Raw genomic sequence first — 23,596 nt, 5'->3', positions numbered from 1 at the left:
AATATAAATCAATTGTATAAATGAAGGACCGCCATTAGCAGTGGAAAGCAACCAATATATCCAATTTTACATTGGTAAATAGCTCATATGCTGTTGTATGCCCTCCAAAACTTCACAAATTCCATCTTTGAGGTCTTGAATCGAGTGTAAAGCATTGGTCTTATCTTTCATGTGGTCCCAAAGAAAACAAAAATCTAAAAAGTGTTAAATCGTAAGAGGAAGACCGCGAATAAGGTGGCACGCACAAGTGGAAAGTGATCTCACCCAACTTGGAAAGCGATACTGGAGACATCTAGCTAGGGACCGATCTAGATGGAGAAGTATGTTGGGTGAGACCCTAGTTCACACAGGACTGTAGCGCCACCTTAAGTAAGTAAGTTAAATCATAATATCTCGGTGGCTAGTTGTTGTGATCAACTCTTCGATTTCTTCTAAAACTATGATTGTTTCGTTTCTGTCGTGGCACGTAGCTCAAGTTTTTACTGAAATCGTTATTGTCAAAGCACGTATCGATCCATTTTACTTGTTAAATGTCAAAATAAAATAACTTCAAAAGTAACAGATGCAATGCAAAGCCTCTTATTGGAGAACCTTTTAGTTCAGATTGATTCTTTTGAGTGACATGGTGTCAGTTTAATTATTCAGCAACTTTATTTCAACTACTTCTTAAATGTTTTTTTTTATAAAATAAGTTGGTTTTTTGTTTTCCAATATGTTCGATGGAAAAGAAAAATTGAATAAAGTAATTGTTTGTTTTGAAATAAAACCATGATTTAATATATGAATTGATTCTTATGTTTAATGTTAACATAGCTTAATAACGCTAAAACAATAAATTTTGCAATGCGTTTTCTACCTACACCGTACACATCAGTCAAATTTGTTTCCAACTTAATAAAATGTCAATGTAACACTCTCCTTAATATCAAAAATTAATGACACCCTGTACACCGGCTGTCAGTTGAACTCCATAGAAATTCTTAACGAAACCCGCCCAAGTGGTGTTTTCAATTCTACTCCGCGTAGCGGCTCTTTGATTTTGAATTTCCCAATAAATTCATAAATTTAAACATCAATAAAGTGTACGTGCAATAAGCATTTAATTCCCCATCAAGTGTTTAATAAAATACTCATCAAAAAACATACATAAACAAGAATAATTTTAAATCTCCCACTATTCTTTTGTTAAATGAACCACTGAACTGTAATCGAAAGCGAATTGTGTTTCGTCGAACGTCGATATTATTTTATTTTTCTACGAATACGAAACAAAAAACCAAAAAAGAACACGAAAGACTTTCGATCAAAAAATTGTTGAGTCGACGTATGAGAAAAATTTAAAACCGACCGGCCAGTCCGAAATTTGCAGAGTGGCAGTGAAGTCACTCAAGTCTCGTGAGTTCTTTTAAAAAAAAAAATTGAATCCAATTTGAAACAGAATTTAAAATTTGTCTTTGGCCCTTTTTGTGTTTTAGTTTTTTATTTGTATTTAATTTGTGTCCAATTTATAAAATAACTCGTAATTTACAATCAAATCGGTCCAAAAAAAGGAAACGTTTCCATTTGAGTGCGTGCATCTCTTGCATCAGTGCAAGAAAAAGAAAATGATTTTTTTTTTGCAAAAAGAATAAAAAAATCAAGTGGAAAGAGAAAAGAAAAACAAGAAATTCAGTGCTAAAGATGTGATTGTGTTTGTGTGTTATTCACAAAAATTTCCTGAAAGAGTGTTGCAAAAAAAAGAAGAAAAACTAAATTTTAACTAAAATGCCGTTTGTCACATTGCTTTCCAAAAATCCAACCCAACAAAAATAAAATTACACCTTTGAAGCATCTTGCTTTGGGTTTTTTCTTTTATTTTTGTTGAACAAAGAACAAGAAATATAATTTATTTTATGGATATTTGTCTAATTCCTTAATGACGTCATAGTTTTTGGTCGGTTGGACTTGAAAGAGAGGTTTTTTTAGTCGATTTGAACAAATAAAAACCAAAACCAATTCGAAGCGACGACGACGGGACGGATAAAATAAAATATTTTTGTTAAAATATTTCTTGTCTGAAGAAAAAATTACGAGAATAAGAAAAAAGAAATAACGAAAGAAAATTCTCTTGTCAAAAGATGAAAGGGAGATGGATAAGGAGAAGGAGAAAAAGGGATTTCTTTCAAATTCTCCTTTCTCCATCATTTTCTTCGTTGTTTGTGGTTTCCCCACAACTTCAACAACACTTTAGTACTTTTTTAAAATAAAATACCACCACCCGGATTTGGATAAAAAAGAACGTCAAAAAGCCGATGATCGTTGACTTGACATCGCCATCGTTGCCGTCGTTGTAGTCGTAGTCGCCGCACCGTCATCGTTATTTTTCTTTCTTAGTTTTTATATCTTCAATTTTTGTTTCTTAGTGAGTTTCGAGTATTGCCAGGTGTATTTTTTTTTCTTTTCAAAGGAGATATTAAGTTGCAAAGAAAATAGGGGTAAGGATATCGCCCACTGGGTGACCTACCTCAAATTTATGAATGCAACTTGCACTCAAAACATAGTTCATTCCAACTAGGATCAAATGGCTAAAATTTCTATGACCAAAATGTTTTTAATAGAATTTAGTCCGATCGTCGACAAATGGCAATTTGCTTCTAAGGTGGCATAAAGAAAGTTATGTGTTTCTGTTCACCGGTGGGACATTCCGTCACACCAAATTGTACACAGTTTTGCAAGAAATATCTCAAACATTAACGATCTAACTTAAGTTATTTGGACGTTGATATTTCTAAAATTGGCAACGTAATCTTGAATTGTCATTTTATTGGTAAAAACTTTTGAAACTTTTCATTGCATAATTATTCGCTCAGCTTCACTTTGCTAAGACTAAACCTTTAGATTGTAGCTCATACCTTTTAAGTAATTCAAAAATTGTACTAGCATTTTGTCTTATTGCAAATTATTTTGATCCTTAGTGTTCAAATCAACTTGTATGATGTCTGTAAGAATAAGAACTATGTACATACTTCTAAGGACTGGTAAACTTGCTTAATACAAATCTTAACATTTTGAGTTTAGCATTTAAAGTTATTAACAAGGTTTTATAACTGATGAGGTCCAACATAATTAGGACAAAACGCCAGTATACTATATTTTTTAGATCGATTTAAAGATCGTCAAGTTATTTCAAATCAGAAAAGAAAGATTCCTGTTGTTTTCTGGAGTCACATACCTTTTTCTTTTCTCAAGACAGATAAATATGCTTTTTATGTTTAAAAAATAAAACTCTCTTTAACTAAAAACCTGTTGCTCTGATCAATTACCTAATCATTGTTGATCTTTAGGTTATTCTTCATTTTCCAATCAGGTTTGGCATAGAAGTCAAAATTTAAAATTAAATTAAAAACTTAAAGTGTAACTTTGATCTTTTTATCCTGAAATTGTTCATAGATTCAGTTTTCTTTTAGGTAACCTATTTATTATTATTATTTCGATTAATATGAGTAACTAAAAATTATCTTGTGTGCTTAAGAACAAAAATGTTTATAGACATCACTAAAACCACTCTGGTTCTTATATTTCCAAAATGGTTATGCTAGTTGTGAAAAACAACAAAGAAGCCACACCAAATATCTATTATCCATGTACTTTGTTTATGTTGGTTTATTAAAAGTTGACAATATTTTAAATGTTGTCAGAAATAAAATAACAATTTTTATTTCTGCATAAAAAAGTGTTAGATACAAACAAAAGGAAGGTTTTTTTTTCTATGGATCAAAATGGTTCAATATTTCCTTTTAATTGAGTTTATTTATTGACCAATTTGTGTAATAATTGGGATTAGTGGAGGTATAGTTTTTCGTCGGCTTTTTTGGTTACTGTAATTTTCGCATTGAAACAATTAAATTACATTAACTTTCCCAACGTTTCGGCAAGGGTTGCTGCCTTCTTCAGGGGAACTTTATTAACACAAAAATATACAAATGATCTTGGCATACAAATACAATAAAGTTTACTCACTCAAGAAAAACAGGAAAACAATTTAATATTAGCTATATTAATTAATATAAATTAAAAATAAAACTATGAATAATCCTTTTAAATTAATCTAATTCCGACATAGACAACCTGAGTATCTAACATTTGACTTATTCTAAGAAAAATAAGGAAAACTAAAACTTTATTTCAATACCACATGAGAATTCTAGAATTTGGTCTTTCTCTTTAAAATTAAATAGACTAGGTGCATCATACATTAACATGTGATAAGAGTGAATGTAACAAAACAACCTTGGTTACATAAAATGTGCTTCCCAAAATATTGAAGGTATAGGAGTAGTTAACTGAAGAGAATGTAAAACTTCACATACCTACCTATATTTCACTTAAATCTTGTGAGCTTAACATTCAAACAAGCTCGTAAAACCCACATAATCCTCTGTGATATCCAACAAACTCGTTGACTCACTCCATACCACAAACTCTGGCAATACTGCATTGTTTGACTGGGGCTGGCTGGCTAGCTCAATGTTCTTTCCCCCCTTTTCTCTTCTTGCTCACACTGTTTCCCTTTTTTTTATTTGATTGTAATTACCACGTTAATTTCTTTCCAATTTTATAATTTCATTTCAATTATAGAATTTATACTTTATAGATTCATTTAGTGTCTGTATCTGTTTTCACTGGCTCTGCCTGTTGTGTTTAATTTCGTTTCAATTTAACTCGCTCGACTTATTAAAAGGATTTTGGCGTAGAAAAGGGGAAGAAATGTAAAATTAAAAAAAAGAAGAAGAAACACTCAACCTTGTATATTATTTGACTTTATGGTTTAAAGTGTTTTAATTTGTTATTTATTTATTTTTCCATTCTTTCATTTTGCTGCATCTGAATCTGAGACTGAGATGTGGGTAAAGTTGAAATTATTATGATAAACATAAAACTAGAAGATGTGAATGAACAAAGAGAGTTCAACATTGCATTCGGTCCGATTAATATTTTATTTTTTTTCTGTGTAAATCATACTAAAAAATTAATAAGAATAATAATAAAAAAACAACACAAAAAGGGCGACAAAGATTAAAACATTGTTTCGATAACAAATTTATTAATAAATTAATCTTTTTTTTTTTCTTTATTCCTCAATTTTATTAATTTGATTGTTTGTTTTTGTATCTAAAAAAAAGTTGAAACAAAAAAATTAAAGGAAAAGTAAATTTAAAAAAAAACCAAAATTGTGTCCGCTGTGCGTGATTAGTTTTTTACACACAACTTTAAATTAAACAAAAATTAAGTTTATCGTTTTTTAAACCAACAACAACAACAACAAACCGGTGTCTCTTCGGTTCCAGTGTGTGTTAAAGAGACAGAGAGAGAAAAAAAAAAAAACAAATTAAATAATTCAGGAATAATCAGCAGAGACAACAACAAACAAACCAACAATGGGAGATGAAATTAGTGATCGCAACGATCCCGAATTGAAATATCTATCGGTTGAACGGAATCAATTCAATGATCCAGCAACACAGGCAGAATGGACACAAAAGCGTTTGGTTTGGGTGCCCAATGGAAACCAGGTTTGTGACTAATATTTTTAATATTCTCTTTGGTTTAATCATTTTTATTTCCTTATATATTTACTTACATCTCGAATTGTACATATGTACGTTGCGTAGGTATGTAACTCATAAGAGTTCTTTCATTAAATTTGAATTTGTAGACGTTACGCTTACAAAAGGTAAAATCCAAACTCACAGAGCTATACCTACATTGATACAGTGAAAAGAAAAAAGAAAAAAGAAAAAAAAAGCACACAATACGCGATTATATCGAATCCAATGATGATGATGATGATGGGGGCGTCTGTCGTAGACATAGTCGCCGTCGTCGCCGCCGCCGTCCAAGTTGTCGTTATCGTTGAGTAGAGCAGAGTAAAGTAAAACAAAGATTTTTCACTCCACAATACAAAAATTTCTCTTTTTTATCGTTGTTGTTGTTATTGTTTGGTCTTCAATCTTCTTTTGGAAGAGATGGAAGAGCTGGAGTTGAAGTTGTTGTAGGTTGGGTTGGGTTAAGAAGATGAATTTGTGAGCAGAATGGATTGAATATTGTATAGTTTGTATTTTTTTGGTATCTATTTATCTATCTCTATTCTTACTCATTCGCCGTGGTTATAGTACTACACCCTTTAACCGAAACTACAAGTGGAATTTTTTTTCTTATTCGAATTAAAGAAGAAAAAGAATAGATAGTTAAGTACTCAGAAAAACAAAAACAACACTAACGATAAAGGCTGTTGATAGAAAATGGAATGAACAAATTTAAAAACACCTATTTTTTTAATGATTCATAAAAACCAAGCAGTTTTATCTAGTTTTTCTGAAGTATTTACCTGGTACCTATTCATATCGTATGCTACACACTATACATACCTACATATACTCATTGAAATAATGGTCAAATATCTGTGGTTTGCTTTGAGTCAGTATTGGTATAGGTACCTTATTTTTTTGCAAACAACAAAACGTTTAAGGAATTTCTAATTTTTAGAAATTTGTTTGATGAGCTGAGTGTAAAACGTAGTTGAGATTGAATTTTTAAACCAAATTGACGGTTATGAAACTGTGATTTACATAACCTATAACATAACATACATTATGTACCTCTTAAGTGTTCAGGAAGAGGTGTTGTTTATAAAGGGATTTACAATAAGAGGTAATTTAAAAATTATGTTTATTTCGTTCTAAGGAGGAACATAAATACATAAATAAACTTCAAATGCTCAATTTGCTTATTGGCTCCTGGGACTTCTTGATAACTTCACAAATTGCATCTTCAAGATCTTTTGAGCATTTGCCTCAAAGAAAAGAGCCTAAAGTTGTTAAATCACAAAAACTTGGTAAACAATTGTGATTAGCTTTTAGATTAATAATACTGTTATGAAACTTTCGTCGTTAAATTATGATTGTTTTGTTGTGAATTTTAATGAATCGTTCCATTTTTAGTAATAGAGTAGTCAAATGTCAAAGGAAGATGGTCTCATTTTTAAAATGATTACACTTTCCGAATAATTTAATTAAAATAATTGACTGCTTTCTAACTAATAGATATTTTAAAGTCAAAAAAGGTATTATCTTTTTCCAAACTCACACAAATTTGCAGGGCGAACCTACAGAGATCCTTCTTCTACACTTAATGCAAACAAATCTCATGCCGAACAGTTATTAAGCTTTTTCAATTATTGGGGTATCACAATAAACTTTCAAAAGTAGGAGTTTATTTGCTATAGAAATGCATCGCCACTGGTTATCAACAACCACTCAATCAATCTTAAAAAACACTTAAAATATCTTAGAATAAACCTTTACGAAAGATCAAAAATGAATCCTCATACTCGACTTTCGCTAAATAAAGTGATAGATTATTATTTGTTGAGAAAAGAACGAAAATCCTTGTGTACAAATTTATTAGACCTGGGATTTCATATGACGTAGTTCAAAATATAACCAACTGTAGCCAAGGATATTCAATTATTTGAAAGATTTATAGTGAGAGCGTGTTTAAAGAAATACAGAAGACGTGGATGTAAATGGTTCAGTAACTTGACTATTTACAACGATTCTCAAATCAAGCCTCTCCTTGCATATTTAATGGAGCTAGCCATCAAAAGAATTCAAACGTTTAATTTTCACGAAAACCCCCTTATCAAAGATATATATACTAATCAACTTCGCTGTTGAAGAGAGGTAATACGCTTCTCCAGCCAGCTAAGCCAATTCACATTTGCGACAAAAATTCTTTCAGTTCCAATCAGTTAGTTCCTCTCTTCCTTGTACGGGAGGGGAAGCCAAATATACAGCTGCGGTGAAAATAATAGCACCATTGCGAATCAAAAAATAAAGTTAATTCTAATAAATAAAGAAACATTTTGAATGTGTCATAGAATGAAATAAAGAAAAAACACCATATTACAAAAAGCAATCATTTTTTATTTAACAATTTAAGAAAACAGAGTTCATTTTTCTAAAAAATGTAAAAAAAATAACAAAAATAATACCACTGCTTGTTATACAAATTGAACGTAAAAAATAATAAAAATTATTTGGCTTAATGAGGTGTCAATTTCACTAATATTTAGTTGAATAGCTTTTGTTGGTTTGATTTGGGAGACAGATTTCTTCACTTCAGTTCCTAAATTTTCAATGGGGCTTAGGTCGGCAATTGCGCTGGCCATTCCATTACATTAATTAAGTTGTCCGCAAACCATTTATGTGCCTTTCTGCTGGTATGTTTGGGGACGTTACCTGTTGGAAGACCTACTAAAGCGGCATTTCCTCCTCTGCACAAGGGATCATAACATTTTGGAAAATGTCAACATAAACATGTTGATTCATAACTAGCTTTATCCAATGTATGGGCCCAACTCCATTGTATGAGAAAGAATGGCTTTCCGTGGACTGCATGCCTTTAAATTGTTTTCCCTCAATCAGAGTGGAAGAGTTTCCACGCATGCTGTTATATTTCATTCCTTTTTGAGGTCAATTGCAGTCTTAAAGTAATTTGTCCGGCTTTCTCGAACAAGGCGTCTGATGGCATTAATTGTCATTGCAGGTGTTCAACCTCGAGTTTCACCTTTGGGAGTATATATCATTGCGTTCCTAATCGTTTTGTTGGAGCACCCCACTTAAAGCCGAACTTCACTGTAGGATTTACTGTCTGCAATAAGTTTTTGGATGAAAGCTCGTTTCTCGTCTGTGCAGTGTTTTCCGGGACCCATTTGTTTTAAAAGTAAATTTTGATTTTGAAATGGGCAGAAATCAATAAGACAATCAAAATTTGATATTTAATAGCATTACCTTGAAAAATAATAATGAAAAATTTATTTTTCTTGCGGAAACTCCAATCGGTGCTCATAGAAAAAAGACCGTTTTCATTTTAAAGACAGAGTTGCACAAGAGAGAGATAACATTTCAAGCAATAATATATTACGGTAAAGACCATAAATATTTTGCTGTAATTTTTGTTTATCAAATCAAATGGCGTGGCGCAACAGTCCGTTGTGAACCAGGGCCTAGTGACGTACAACTCGCAACCATTTCTGTGTGCGAGTACTGTTGTCAGAAATGGAAGGGACCTACAATTTAAGGCCGAATCCGAACGGCTAGTTTTGAGAAAGCACTTTTTCATGACAAGAAGTACTCTTGAAGGATTTGTCAATTCCTCGCAAGAGGCAGTACCCGCGAAAATTATTTTTTTAAAATTAAGGTGGCACCGGCAGGTATGCTTATGTTTATGCTTGAAATAAAACTTTGTCTAGTGGTGCTATTTTTTTTACCGGCACTGTATACAGAGGCTAACAAAACCAAATGTAAGACGTAAGTGTGGCATTTTTGTATTGGTACTGGGATCCCGGGCGACTCATAAACAGAAATAAAAATATAATTTCTAATAATTATATTTATAAAAGTAATATATGTAAACCTTCAATTTAAATCCAAAGGTAACCTAATACTTGAAATCTTAACAAAATCTATATTTAAAGATTTGTGGTGTCGATTGAATCGTTTCGAAGCGGAGGCAACTTCACCCTGGTCGGTTTTACTGATGTTCTATTTTGTTTCCTAGATTTAAGTTTTTATCTAGTTTTAAAATAAATAAGTGCCTGAGTACCAAGACTACCTTAATTAAATCGCTATTTTACAGTAGCATGAAATTTCACCAATCATTTTACGAATGCGTGCGAATGCATTGGCTGTTCCTTTAAAAATTATTCTTAATCGTTCACTTGAAATGGCGAGTTTCTAATATACTTGGAAACGTTCAAAAATCACACCTATTTACAAATCAGGTGGTAGGAAAGATGTTTCAAACTATCGTCCAATTTGTAAAATTGCTACGATTCACAAATTTATTAAAAAGTTAGTCTATGACAAATTAACTCCTTCCCTTAAAGCAATGATTTCACCATACCAACATGGTTTTGTAGCTAGTAGATCCACTGCAACTAACCTCGCTATTTTTAGTAATTTAGTCTTGAATGCACTTGAGAAAGGTTATCAGTATGATGTTGTCCATACTGACTTTTCTAAAGCTTTTGACAGAAGTTAATCACGATGCTTTACTTTTCAAGATAAATAAATTAGGTTTTCTCTCAAACTTTTTAAAATGGGTAAATTCATACTTAAGGGATCGTATTGAGTACGTTCGTATAAATAACATTATTTCAGCAGCGGTATATGTTACGTCGGGTGTTCCGCAAGGAAGCCATCTTGGTCCTTTTCTTTTTTGTTGTTTATAAACGACTTTCCTTATATGTTTTTAAACTTAAAGTGCTTGATGTACGCGGATGATCTAAAAGTATTTCGTGGTATAAAATCTGAACATGAATGTTTTCTTCTGCCACAAGATGTTGATCTTTTATCGGACTGGTGTTTAGCTAACTGTTTACATTTGAACATTTCCAAATGTGTAAGCCTAACGTTTTTTCGAAATCGTTGTTCAATTAATTTTATCTATAAAATCAATCATATGCCATTGTCGGTTATAACCATTAAAAAAGATCTTGGTGTGATTATTGACAAAAAACTTGACTTTGTGAAGCATATAGATTTTTTAGTTGCTAAAGGCAGTTCAATGTTAGGTTTCATATTGCGAAACTCAAAGGAGTTTTCCGATCCACACGCCTTAAAATGTTTATATTTTGCGTTTGTAAGATCTAATTTTGATTACTACAGTGTAATCTGGAATCCTTCATATTTTCTTCATTCATTTAGAATCGAAAAAATCCTAAAACGATTTAAGACAATTGTAGTGAAAAGATTTCAATAGGACATTGATTCAGAGGTTATGTTCATTCGTGACATAGTAGTAGTAGATCATATTGATTGTTCACAAAATTTAGCTTTAATTGGGATTAATGTTCCTGCGAGATTGCTTCGAAACAAGTCGTTTTTTAATGTACATATTCAGGTTTTCATATTTATGTTTAGATTCTCGTCCATGTCCTTTTGAAGTGGACTACCAACGGAAACGTTTGATAAGATCATTAAATTCTGATCTTTACAACATTGTACAATGGGGATTCAAAAACCGTGTAGAATTTCATGCTTCAAAAACTGATTATTTTCTACTGTCGCATGAGAGTAACACTCTCCCAATGCCACCATCCATGGGTGGTACATCCATCAAGGTGACTGAACAGCTCTCAATTCTAGGCATGTGCATCACAAACTATCTCAAGTGGTGTGAGCACATAATTGAAGTCGCTAAAAACTCTACTAGATGTTTAGGTTTTCTCCGACGATACAAGAAGTTTTTTTTTACCTCTTCTCATGTGATAAAGCCTTTATTCGTCCGAAACTCGAGTTATGTCGTTTAAACATGATTCAAAAGAGAGCCTTAAAAATGATAGGTGACCTTTGTCTAACTAAAACTTTTGTATCTATTGAGCACCATCAGAGGTTTTCAAGCCTGTGATTATTTTAAAGTTGCTTTCATAAACAAGGCTCTAGTCCCTCCTCAAAAAATTCAACCGTAATACCCGGTCTTCTAGGAATGCCCACCAGTTTACCATTGAGATCAATTTCGGACATAATCTCTACGGAGTATATTCTTTTTTTATTGGAACTACACGAATTTGGATGTGTAGATATTCAAAACCAATATGCATCTTTATCTCCTTTCTAATTCTGTCTTCCTTCCTAATTGCTCGCACTGTGTTTAATCATTATAAGAGTGTGCGCTCAATATACAAAATAAATCATCCCACTTCTCGAAACCCAAAAAATATGTTAATTGTTGTCGTGCGGACTTCAGCAAAAATAATATAGGAATGCAAAGAGCTGGTTTTTGCAAGATCATTTGGAAAACTTTTAAATTTTTCAATACAAAAATTGTTTCAACCGCAAAAGTTTGAAATTCATGAATAAAGGCATTTTTGGAATTTTACAATCCACTTCGTAGATATGCATCCTAAAATAAGTACCATTTGGTCGATCTCCTGCTACCGCAAAATATTAAAAAAAAAAACAATTATCAACTTAAGCAAAATAAAATGATGAATCATTTCAACGACTATCGTATACAAATTGTTTGCATTCAAAATTTATTTTTGTCCCAACAGAATTCAGAGAAATCTCGTCTTTATTGTTAATGTTAATTTTTGATCCATAATCAGCTCAACTTCCTTGCAAAATGTGGTCATTCAAACCAAAAGATAAAATTTGAGTTTTTTTATATGATATTTAAACATTAAAATTTAGCTGCAAAACAAACTGAAAGTCTCTTAGGGACAATAGTTCTCAACTATAATAGTGTAACTCTTATTAATGGCTACAAAATTCTAAGCCAAATTATTCCGCTCAACAATTATTGTTATACCAGCTTCTAATGTTAAGCATATTGTAACGCGCAACAATGGCAGGAAAGCATGTTTCTAACAACCTTCGGATTTCCATTCATGAAAAACGACGACGACAACGTTTTTAGGTTAATTTTCATAGAGGAGTCGATCAGGTCCAACCATCATCGCATACTTCTTAATGTCTACACATTTCGTAGTCCTTTTTGTTGGTTTCATGTTTTAAGATGAAATAGTCCTACGTTCAAGCTTCCCACCATCCCGAACGACCCTAAAATCTTTTGTGTCAGTCAGAAGATGGCTTGGAAGTTTGCCAAATATTTTTACAACTTATTAAGAAATCACTGCTGGCCAAGTTCTGTATGCATGAAAGTTTGCACAATGCATATACACACATACAAAGAGTACAGATGAAGGAGCCTATAGGCGGTTTAGCTGTAGTAGAAGCAGCAGTAGTTCCTTATTTGCAACAACAACAATGGCAGTGACGACGACGTCGTAGAAGCTCTATCGTCGTTTTATCCTCGACGTTGATCATTGTACTGTATTGAGAAGTGGATGAAGAAGAAGAAGTTTTGACGAAATGCCATTGAACCCGAGTGCAGCAGTAGAAGCCCCATCACTGCCAGCATCCGTCCGCCACCGTATCACCCACCCAAAACATACAATGAGAACCAGAACCCAGTCAATTTTTAAATACCTTCTTCTGCCTTCTGCAACATCTCATCTCGGCTATATATATGACATTCATTTCATACTACCAGCTCAGCTCAGCGCAGCGAGTGTTTATCCAACTGCCATGTATGCTTATTGGGTGCTTGACAAGCTTCTTGCCTTCCAGGCAAGCAGACAGGCAATGTAAGGTTTTTGCTTTAATACTTACATTATGTATCCCGAGTTCCTTATGTGTGTAATCTTTTCACGAAAATAAAAATAAGGAACAAATAAAAAAAGAAACAAATGCAAATTAAACGGTTTTCACTTATTGTTGGGTGACTTTTGTGTGTTGTTATTTTTATTGGTCCGTAATCCAAAAACATGGCAAGCTGTTTTTAAAAGATGATAAGCTAATTATGCCAGTTGCTCTAATTTCAAGCTATTTAACATTTCATTTTCGAATATAAAAAAAACACACATACTACCTACTGACGCGACTTGTAGTGTGGAAAATATGTATAAATGGTATAATTATTCCTTAATGATGTTCTGAGTGAATATAGATTACACCTTTGTGGTTGTTGTTAAGTTTTTGGTTAGTGTCGGTCGGTCTCCGTCTCCGTTGTCGTCGCCATTGAAAAATGAAAAGATATCTGGCGTACCCACACCCTCATTTAAAATTAACATGCAAAACTAAAGGTAGATATTATGTACCTATATCTTTTAAATTTGGTACGAAAGTTATAACCTTATTTGGTTTGTGCGGCATTGAAGTAAGGCACAAAGTCCACTTATTGGCAAAGAACCAGTTTTCGGAAAATGCAAAGCAAAATAATAATAACCGTGACTTGTTTTTTTTTTATTCGTTGTTTGTTCTGTGTAACCGTTGTTTTTTCTTTTTTGAGGTTTTTGAAAAAAAACTTATCACCTTTCAATGGGTCTTTGAACTTTTGTAATATTTTTTTTACTGTAAATCTTTTTTGTTTGTTTTGAAGTTATGTAAAATTGAGTGCAAATCAAAATTCACATTCAGATGATAATGCATCGGAGAGTCAATGAACAGCAGCAGATGAAGTCGGAAGAATATAACCGAGTTTCATTAACGGATCGTTCTTTGTGATTCAATTCTGGTTTTATAGGACGTCGTTGTCTGTTGCAAGCTTTGTCTTTTTTGTTCTTAAATGGTTTTGACTAAGCGTATAGTCATTCTATAACTACGCTTATATTAATTTCTTTTTAATGCATGAAATTGAATCTATTGAAATACAAACGAGTTGATAACGTAAATCCTTAGAAAAGAACAAATAATGACAAGGTGTGGTTTGCAAAACGATTTGATTTTGTTATGACTTACGGTTTGTCTGGCGCCTCCTTTCTATCATTTTCAAATATACAACGTCATCGTTACTATTTTAATTTACCTAAAGCTACGGTTTATTTTCTTCTGTGACATTACTTGTTGTCCACTTTATTTCTCAATCAAATAGGGTGTTTGGCATTACTGAGCGGGTGATACTAACATAAATCTTCTGTTTGAAATCCTTAAATTACTTAAGGTCTTTTTAGCAATAAGTAGACTCAAGTCTCCTATAGTCGAACACTAAAAAAGTTATAATGATTAAACGCAGTGCGAACAATTAGGAAAAGAGGATAGGATTAGAAAGGAGAAACCGATGCCATTGGTTTTGAATGTGTGCACATTGTAATGAGTGGAAAATATTGAGTCTGGTAAAGCATTCCACATTCGTGCAGTGCGGTTAAAGAAATAATCTCTGTACCTAACAGTACGTCTGAAATTGGGCTCTAGGGTAAACTGGTGGACATTCCTTGCAGTACGGGTATTGTTGAATTGTTTAAGGAAATGAATGCAACTGGCTATTTCAATAAAGCATTGTTTATAATGACAGGAATGAGACCTTGCGGCGGTGTTCTAGAGAAGCAAATGTCTCGGTAAGAGAATAATCTCCAATCATTTTTAGAGCTCTTTTTTCAATTCTATCCAGAATGCTCAAGTACGTTATTGGAGCACAACCCCAATTATGAGAGTTATACTCAAGATTTGGAAGAATATAAGGTTTGTAAATTATAGCCCGATCAGAAGGGGTAAAAAACTTCTTGCATCGTCGGAGAAAACTTAAACACTTGGCAACATTTTTGGCGATTTCAAATACTCCACAAAAAGTGGTCCGTGATGCACATACCTAAAACTGTTAGTTGTTCAATCTCCTCGATGCAAGTACCACCCATGAATAGTGAGCTACTTTAGCAGTTTTTTTTTAAATTTTAATTACTTGTTTTGGTGCCAAACTAAATGATTTTGTCTCCATTGAAAATTCGAGCTAGCTTATCCAAAATATCTGTCGTTAATTTCTGTCAAGTGATTTTCTAAGTCACGGAACAAATTTCGAATACTTTGTTCATTTATAGTAGCCCTGTCTTAACATAGCGTTTTAGATGTCCTTATTTTATGTCCTCATAATGCCGATTTAGAAAATTATAATACCATCTTTTGCGAAGGGGAAGCCACATTTAGCAATATTTATGAGCCAATCTGCAACCTTACTTTCCTTATCTTTTGTAAAGTCTAAAGGACCTATCTGTTTAAGACCATTGGAAACTTTTTTTTGACGATGTTTACTTTGGTTGCTTAAGGTATATTTTCGCATGCAACCAAAAAAATTATAATTCAGGATTTTCAAAGGCCAAGCAAAAATGTACGAATTATGACTTCGACTAAATTGATTTTTGAAAGGAGTTATGATGAAGATAACTTAATTTTCTTGTGTCGACGCTTGGTTTTCCATCAAAGCAAGTCTTTTTTTTATTTTGGTCTTTATTTAAGGTTCTTGGTTGACTATTTTTCGTTATAACTTCTTCGACCTGCACTCCTTCCTCTTCGTTGGCATTAAGACCTTTATCAGTCAAATTTGGTAATTCCAACCCAAATTTAACACAGGCATTAGAATGCATTACACGACTTACTGCTTCTTCATTGGACAACATCCTCCTTGCCACTTCAGGATTTTGCTCCATTAATTTTACCATTCTTTCCAATTATTGTTTTCTGTTCTTACTATTCTGTTCCTGAATACAAAATAGTTTTTTTAAAAAATTACAATTTTTTATTAGAACAACTTACATTTTCGGAAAACAATTTTAACTCCAGCCATATAACAACATTTTAAAACAATAATTGAAAACCTCAAAAATAAAAGCTCATTCACAATAAACTATTCACAATCGGTATTCACAATCGGTTCAAAAATTAAAAATTGACACTCATAATACCGATTCATCAAATAGTTGATAGATATCATCAAATATCATTATATTACATTATTAAATACATTATTTAATTATACAATATTTCAAACTTGAGCGAAAGAAAACTATTTTGATTAAGTTGCCAATGTTCGAACACAAGCTTTCCAATATGAAACTAGTACAAATTCTGTTTCATATGCTCGAACAGAATAAAATATTGTACTAACTTTTTAGATAAAACTATTTTTTAATTGAATAATAATACTTTTAAAATAAGGAAAACACTTTTAAAATAGGTATGTATTCACCACACTCGCAACAGGTTCTTTCAATCGTTCTTAAGTGGTGACACAAGCAACCATTCTTTTTAATGTTGTCATTAATTGTACTAGTTGCAAATTTCTCAAGTTTAAGGGTAGTAACACATTTAAAATTGCCTGTTTACATACGTTGAAAATCTAAGACTACTGGGAGTGTTCGGATTCAGGCGGATCTAGATCCAAAAGTGATTTAAACGCTTTACATACGAATAAAACTTATTGGTTTTAAAGTCTGTAAACATTTGAATTTGGAGTATTTGTATACACAATTTATGTTTAATTTTGTAATTTTAGTAAAATTACCAAATAAAATTTCCAGTTTTTCCCCCTTCTTCTTTCATCATCCATCTCAACTCCTCTCACCTACATAAATTGAACCACAAATTACTCTTAAACCAACTAACAACATCAAAGTAAACAATACCACCAACAACAGCGGCACTTACTTACAAATTTTCTAACGTTAATAAAAATCGACAGCAACGAGGTTGAAAAATTGTAGATAGGCGCAACAACTTTGAATACGACAAAAAATGGTAGTGGAGAGGTAAAAACTAAAAAAAAGTGGAACTTGTGGGCGCGTTCCACTTCCTTACTCAGCCAGTCAATCGCACTATATACATGTCTCTTTGTATTTAAAATTATAATTTTTATAAAGTAAAAATAAAAGAAGGTAAATATAAAAATAAAGATAATATGTAGGTACAACATAATATGTAGAGTAGAATAAGGGGAGATACAAGTTTCTATGACAGTAGCATTTAACCAGCTTCTATAGATATAGAATATGTATGAATGTAGGTATGTATATGTCAACCTCGAGTATGCAAAGTATTTTCTATGTTATAATGAAAATTAAGAAAAAAAAAACACTTAAAATGCATTTCCATCATCGACTACAGGAAATATCTAGATATATACTTTAGATGAGAATACTGCGAAAGAATGCAATTTCAAACAGCCTACTACGGTTGATATAAGCATACAAACAAAAATGGTAATTGGAATAATTCCTTTGATATCATGTACCTTTTTGTAAATTGGAACACATGACGGGTGTGTTTTGTGTACAAAATGTTATTTGTCAATTTTAAGCTTGAAATGCAATAATGTTATTTTATCATCTAAGATTTCCAATAACAGGAGCTAACTATGTTATTTGTCACCAAAACTGAGAAACAAATCAATAACAAATTTAATTTATCTTTCAAAAGCTACAGTCAATGGGCATTTTCCAAAGGGACTTGAAAGTAAAACACTACTCACACGAGCACGACCAACGAATGAACGAATATTCGTCGATTTTGACGTTCTTTTCTGTGCGTGCGTGTGTACGTACGTTCGTACGTCCGTACGTTCGCGACGTTTTTTTCGTCCTCCATAGCTCAAGAACCAAAATAGATATCGACTTCAAATAAATTTTGTTATACAGATAAAAAGGCAGAAAGATGCAGAAAGGGCTCTCAAGAAAATTGCGTGGGTGGTTTTTTTACCATAGCAGTTTGAAAAAAAGGTGAAAATTTGGTTTATCCTAAATATCTTACGAACCAAAAACGCTTAAGACTTGAATTAAATTTTGTATAATATATTGTAACGTGATATCAAAAAAGTATATTTTTTGAAAAAAAATCCATCTAACGGTTTTTTTTATAAATCAAAAAAACTGAAAAAAAAAATTTGACGACTAAAATATGATTTCATCTCCAAAACAATTTTGTGCAACGAAGATTAATGTTTTTGACATCTGATAAAATTTTGAGAAAAATCGAATTGACAGTTTTTTTTTATAAAAAATAAAAATCTAAAAAAAACATTACTCAAAGTTGGTAAAAATTGAATATCGATTCAAATATCTTTCCAAAAACTTGAAATGTAGACTTTTAACTTATTTTATCTTATGAGAAATATTGTTTTCAATATTCTGAAAAATGTTGAGAAAAATCTAATTGACAGTTTTTTTACAAAAAATAAAAACCTAAAAAAAAATAAAAAATGTTGGTAAAAATTGATTTTCGACTCAAATATCTTTTCAAAAGTTTGAGATAATAGCTTCTTACTAATTTTTACTTATAAGAAATATTGTTTTCAACATTAAGACAAATTTTGCAAAAAATCGAATTGACAGTTTTTTAAAAAAAATAAAAACCGAAAAAAATTAACAAAAGTTGGTAAAACATGATTTTCGACTCGAGTATCTTTTCAAAAATTTGAGATAATAGCTTCTTACTAATTTTTACTTATAAGAAATATTGTTTTCAACATTAAAACAAATTTTGCAAAAAATCGAATTGACAGTTTTTTTTTACAAAAAATAAAAACCTAAAACAAAATGTATAACAGGTGGTAAAAATTGATTTTCTACTCAAATATCTTTTCAAAAATTGTAGATATTGGCTTTAAACTACTTTTATCTTTCAAAAAATATTGTTGTTAACATTCAGTAAAATTTTGAAAAACATCGAATTGACAGTTTTTGTACAAAAAATAAAAACCGAAAAAAATTAACAAAAGTTGGTAAAAATTGATTTTTGAATCAAATATGTTTTCAAAAATTTTAAATATTGGCTTCAAACTAATTTTATCTTATAAGAAATATTGTTTTCAACATTCGATAAAATTTTGGAAACAATCGGATTGACAGTTTTTTTTACAAAAAATAAAACTCTAAAAAAACAATACTAAAACTTGCTAAAAATTTACTTTCGACTCAAATAGCTTTTCAAAAACTAAAAATATTGGCTTCAAACTTATTTTATTTCACAGAAAATATTGTTTTAGATATTTAGTAATTTTTATATAAAAATCCAATAGTCCGTTTTTTCATAAAAAATAAAATCTAGACACACTTCTAAGCAAGACAAATCGACAGACGGGATTTGAAGTTATTAGTGTGGGTCGCATCCCAGCCTCTTTTTGCGTTTTGTTTTGAAAACAAACGATTGAGAAAATGCGGTCGAAGTTATATTTCTTAAAAAAGGTTCTTGGTGTCCTTGTTAATGAACAAAACTAGAAAAAGATTTCATGTGCATCCATTTATTGCAAATCGGAAAATTGAAGGAGCCTTAATAAGACGCTGGAAAAATATCCAGAAAAGTTCCTTACATGTTGTACGATGCTTTTGAATTTTATTATCAATAAAATTTTCCTTACCTTCCATAATTTTTCAAGGAGCCACATCCGAACACCATTCACCACCGAAACCAAAACAAGAATGATTTTTTTAGGTTAAGTACGCAACTATTTTATTCTTTGCGAGTGTGGATAATGTGGAACGCGAATAAAGGTTGACAGTTCGTATGAAGTACAATTTTTTTCACGATGAATACATTTGTTTTCTGAAATTTATTAATTGAAAATAAAAGTATGCATCAAATAGAAACTATATTGCTATCGTTTTGTTAAGAATTTGTGTGGAAATATGTCTTCAAATGTATATAAACTCACATTTTGTAATTCATCCGTCGGTCGCGCTCATGTGAATACTGCTTAAGGGAAGTTTCTAGTATCTGATTAGCCACCTGCCAAAAATTGCCCTCCAATAAAAGCGAATTTATTGGAATTTTTGATTGAATAGTGACAGTGAGTCAAGAGAAATGACCCTAACTATCAAGTCATTTCTACTTATGTCAAAATGACAGTCGATCATGTTTTTCCATTTAACTTAAAGCTGAACTTTATTAGTGTGTGATTTATTTATTTACTGCACAATTTCATTTAATGTTTTGTGTAAAAGGGTCCCTTGTCAAATTCGAAAAGAATTAAGCAATATTTTTTTACAATACAAAATACAAATCCAATCGTAATGAACTGAAAATTATATACTGATCGATCGGAAAACACACAAAGAATTTTTTTGAGAAAAAAGTGTAACCACGCATTTATTTTCTCTAAAAATGTATTTTTCTATTTTCCGGATAGAAATTTATTTTCCTGTGGAGCTGATACTTTTATGTTCAAAAGTGAAACAAATCGTTCCACTGATTTGTGTTCCAATTTCACACAATTCCAATGACAGATTTCTGTCAGTTAAATTTTGTCGGTGGCTTTCAATCAGGAAATTTTTTTTCAATGGCAGACATTTTTAATGATAGCTATAAACAACCTGTCAAAAAAATCCGATTTTTGTTTTCAATGATGAAAACCAGTGAAAAATATAACTAAGCGCATAAGTTTGAAATGTATGACACTTGAAAAATTAACTAGTTGCCTTGATCAAATTGTACGTTCAAAGAATGCAATTGGCTACAATGAAAGTCCCTTATGTTGTCTGAACCTGCTCAGTGCTTTTATGAATGAAAAGCAGCAGCAGCACATTTTTATCTTTAAAAGTTATTGTATGTAATAACAAATACAGTTTACTCTATGAATTTATTCTTTCATCTGGTAGATATTAAAATTAAATTTCATCAGTTTGCTTATTTTAGTATTTAAAACATGTTTCGTTAAACAATACAACACACACACACACACAATAAAACAATGCTTTACGGAAGAATGCAATTATTTTTTGTTCTTTTATAAAAAAGAAGCCCGACATTGATAATTCAATCATATTTGATAGTATGTCAGCTAAGCTCAATCATCAGCAACATTACATTAACTATTCCAAACCACCTGCTGCATCATGTGTTTTTCCCTGCAAAATTGTTTAACTTTTATTATTATTTTACTTTTGTATTTAAACATTATGAATGTATGTAGGTATGCATGTAAGTACATTTTGCAATATTAGACTTTGGAAAAATGTTTACTTAGCGCTCTTTGTATTTATTTCGACATACATACATAGACATATTTATATCTTATGACAGCTGTGACAGCGGTTGTATTGTTATGAATACAGGATTATTATTCACCGGTTAGGAATGTTATCTTCAAATAATTACCTATAAAAGATATCTTTTATCAATTGCCTTTGAATTTAACAAGCTTATCTACATCAAAATAACAAAGCAAAACAAAAAGAGTAATATTTAAAAATAAAACTGACAGATTTTTGTTTGGGTTATTTTTGTTTGAAATTAAATAGAAGTTATTGCAAGATTAAATATCTATCATAAAGAACTTAAAAACGAAGTTATATCTATTGAATAATGCAGAGTTTGTTATTTGGTCACTGAAAATTGATCTAAGTCCAAGAATTAAAAGAAGACACTACGAATAACTTTTAAGATGATATATTAGTTAAGGAATTTTTGGATCCACCGCAGCCGCAATATAAAGTTTAAGTTTTTATGTACATATACAAAGGTTAAAGTCAAAAAAGTCTACACAACTTCGCCGCAGCCACTAGTTGCCCCCTGGTAGAGTCTCTCCTAGCACTCACGTCCTTTCTTTCCAAGGTCATAAGAATGACCGGTAGTATGTTTTTCGTAGCAATAGGTCGACCGCCGGTGTGATTTGATAGTTTATATACCCAAATAGTGTAACCAATCTTTACCTGGCTTTGGAGAAAGTAAAATTATTACACTTGATATTTCAAAAGCATTTTTTAGCGTTTGGCACTTAGGTCTCTTATCGAAAATGCATGATTCGTTGGATTTTTAATTAAATTTATGACTCTTAAATACAGATTTTATTGAATGATTGTGATCTAGGAATCATTCCCTTTCAATTGCTTTTGGCTTTGAAGTCCAAAATTAATAAAATAAATTCTGACTCCGTTTTGCCTCCGACTCTCTTCCTTATACTCATTAACGATCTCTTATCTGCCACTTCTATAGTATATTAAACTTTTTCACTGATGGCAGAACCCTGAGCTTTTCATATTCGTTTCTAGATTCACATTCTTGTCTTTCATGTTTGGGATTTCAATGTACTTGACATTGCCAAAAATACCGCTAGGTGCTGGATTTCTCCAGCGACCGGTTTCATGTTTAATTTACAAATCATCGATGCCTTAAAAATCCAAATAGGGCTATGAAAATGATAGGTAATAGAATTATAACCAAAAAATGTACATCACTCGAACTACGCCGCAATGTTTCTTGCATTTCGTTGTTTTATCGATATTTTTACAAGCAAACAATTCAGCCGTAATACTTGCACTTCATGCTCATCAGTTTACCATCGAGCTTAATTTTATGATGAACTATAAAGTATAGAGACATTTTTTTTAAACCGCACTTTGAGAATGAGGAATACTTTTCTCAAATGTCTCATGTCATGTTGGTCTTCAAAACATTAAGACTAATGTGTATCGGTATCTCCTCGTAAATCCTTTTCTATTTTCCAAAGCTCGCGCTATATTTTAACTCCAAATATGTTAAAAGTAGTAGTAACGCTGAGTTTCCATTTCTCCTGAAAATTACACCCAATTGAAATCAAATGTCATATATAAGAGCATGCTGGATAAAAAAACTGTCAGTGCTTAAGTTAGGTATGTTCAACAGGTTTTAAAGTAAATGTGTGGATTATAGATGAGAATTATTAATTCACTAAAAGTCATCTTTTTTTGTATGTATGACAACCAGATGTCTCAATATTTAAGGGCCTTGCACATGATAGCGAACAACGAATGGACGAACAAACGTGGTTTTACACATTTCAAATCAAACAAAAACATATTTTAATTATAAGAAACCGATTAACATTTATGTTAGGATATTAAAATTTACATTTTATTCTCTAAAACAAGAAAATTTTGTTAAAACAATTTGGTAGTAACGAATTGCAGTGTGGTTGCTACGAACTGTCAAACTATATTCTTGTTCCACATACCATCCACTCTGCAACGAATAATTAGTTCTCAATCAACTTAACCAATTAAAATTTATGTTAGGATAATAAAATTTACATTTTATTCTCTAAAACAAGAAAATTTTGTTAAAACCATTTGGTAGTAACGAATTGCAGTGTGGTTGCTACGAACTGTCAAACTCTATTCTCGTTCCACATACCATCCACACTGCAACGAATAATTAGTTCTCAATCAACTTAACCTCAAAATTATACCACTCTTCTTTTGTTTGTTGAATAGAGTAATTATAAATTGACAATTCGTCGCTGTCTGCGAATAGAA

At 31.6% G+C, this 23,596-nt stretch overlaps 1 protein-coding gene across 4 annotated transcripts in view; it reads left to right on the top strand.

The window, feature by feature from the left end:
* Positions 1-997: 997 nt before the first annotated feature.
* Positions 998-23,596, top strand: part of LOC129952400 (myosin heavy chain, non-muscle) — a 108,918-nt gene continuing 86,319 nt past the window's right edge. For 2 of the 4 annotated variants that reach the window (XM_056064960.1, XM_056064959.1), the window contains exons 1-2: positions 998-1,395; positions 5,163-5,552. In XM_056064960.1, coding sequence (XP_055920935.1) covers positions 5,418-5,552 — 135 coding nt within the window. In that variant the 5' untranslated portion in view covers positions 998-1,395; positions 5,163-5,417. The remainder of the gene's footprint in view (positions 1,396-5,162; positions 5,553-23,596) is intronic. The other 2 variants (XM_056064958.1, XM_056064956.1) reach the window with 1 other exon arrangement.

The sequence above is a fragment of the Eupeodes corollae genome, chromosome 3 (assembly GCF_945859685.1).
Source record: "Eupeodes corollae chromosome 3, idEupCoro1.1, whole genome shotgun sequence".
NCBI lineage: Eukaryota > Metazoa > Arthropoda > Insecta > Diptera > Syrphidae > Eupeodes > Eupeodes corollae.
This window is presented reverse-complemented; position numbering and strand designations above follow the sequence as displayed.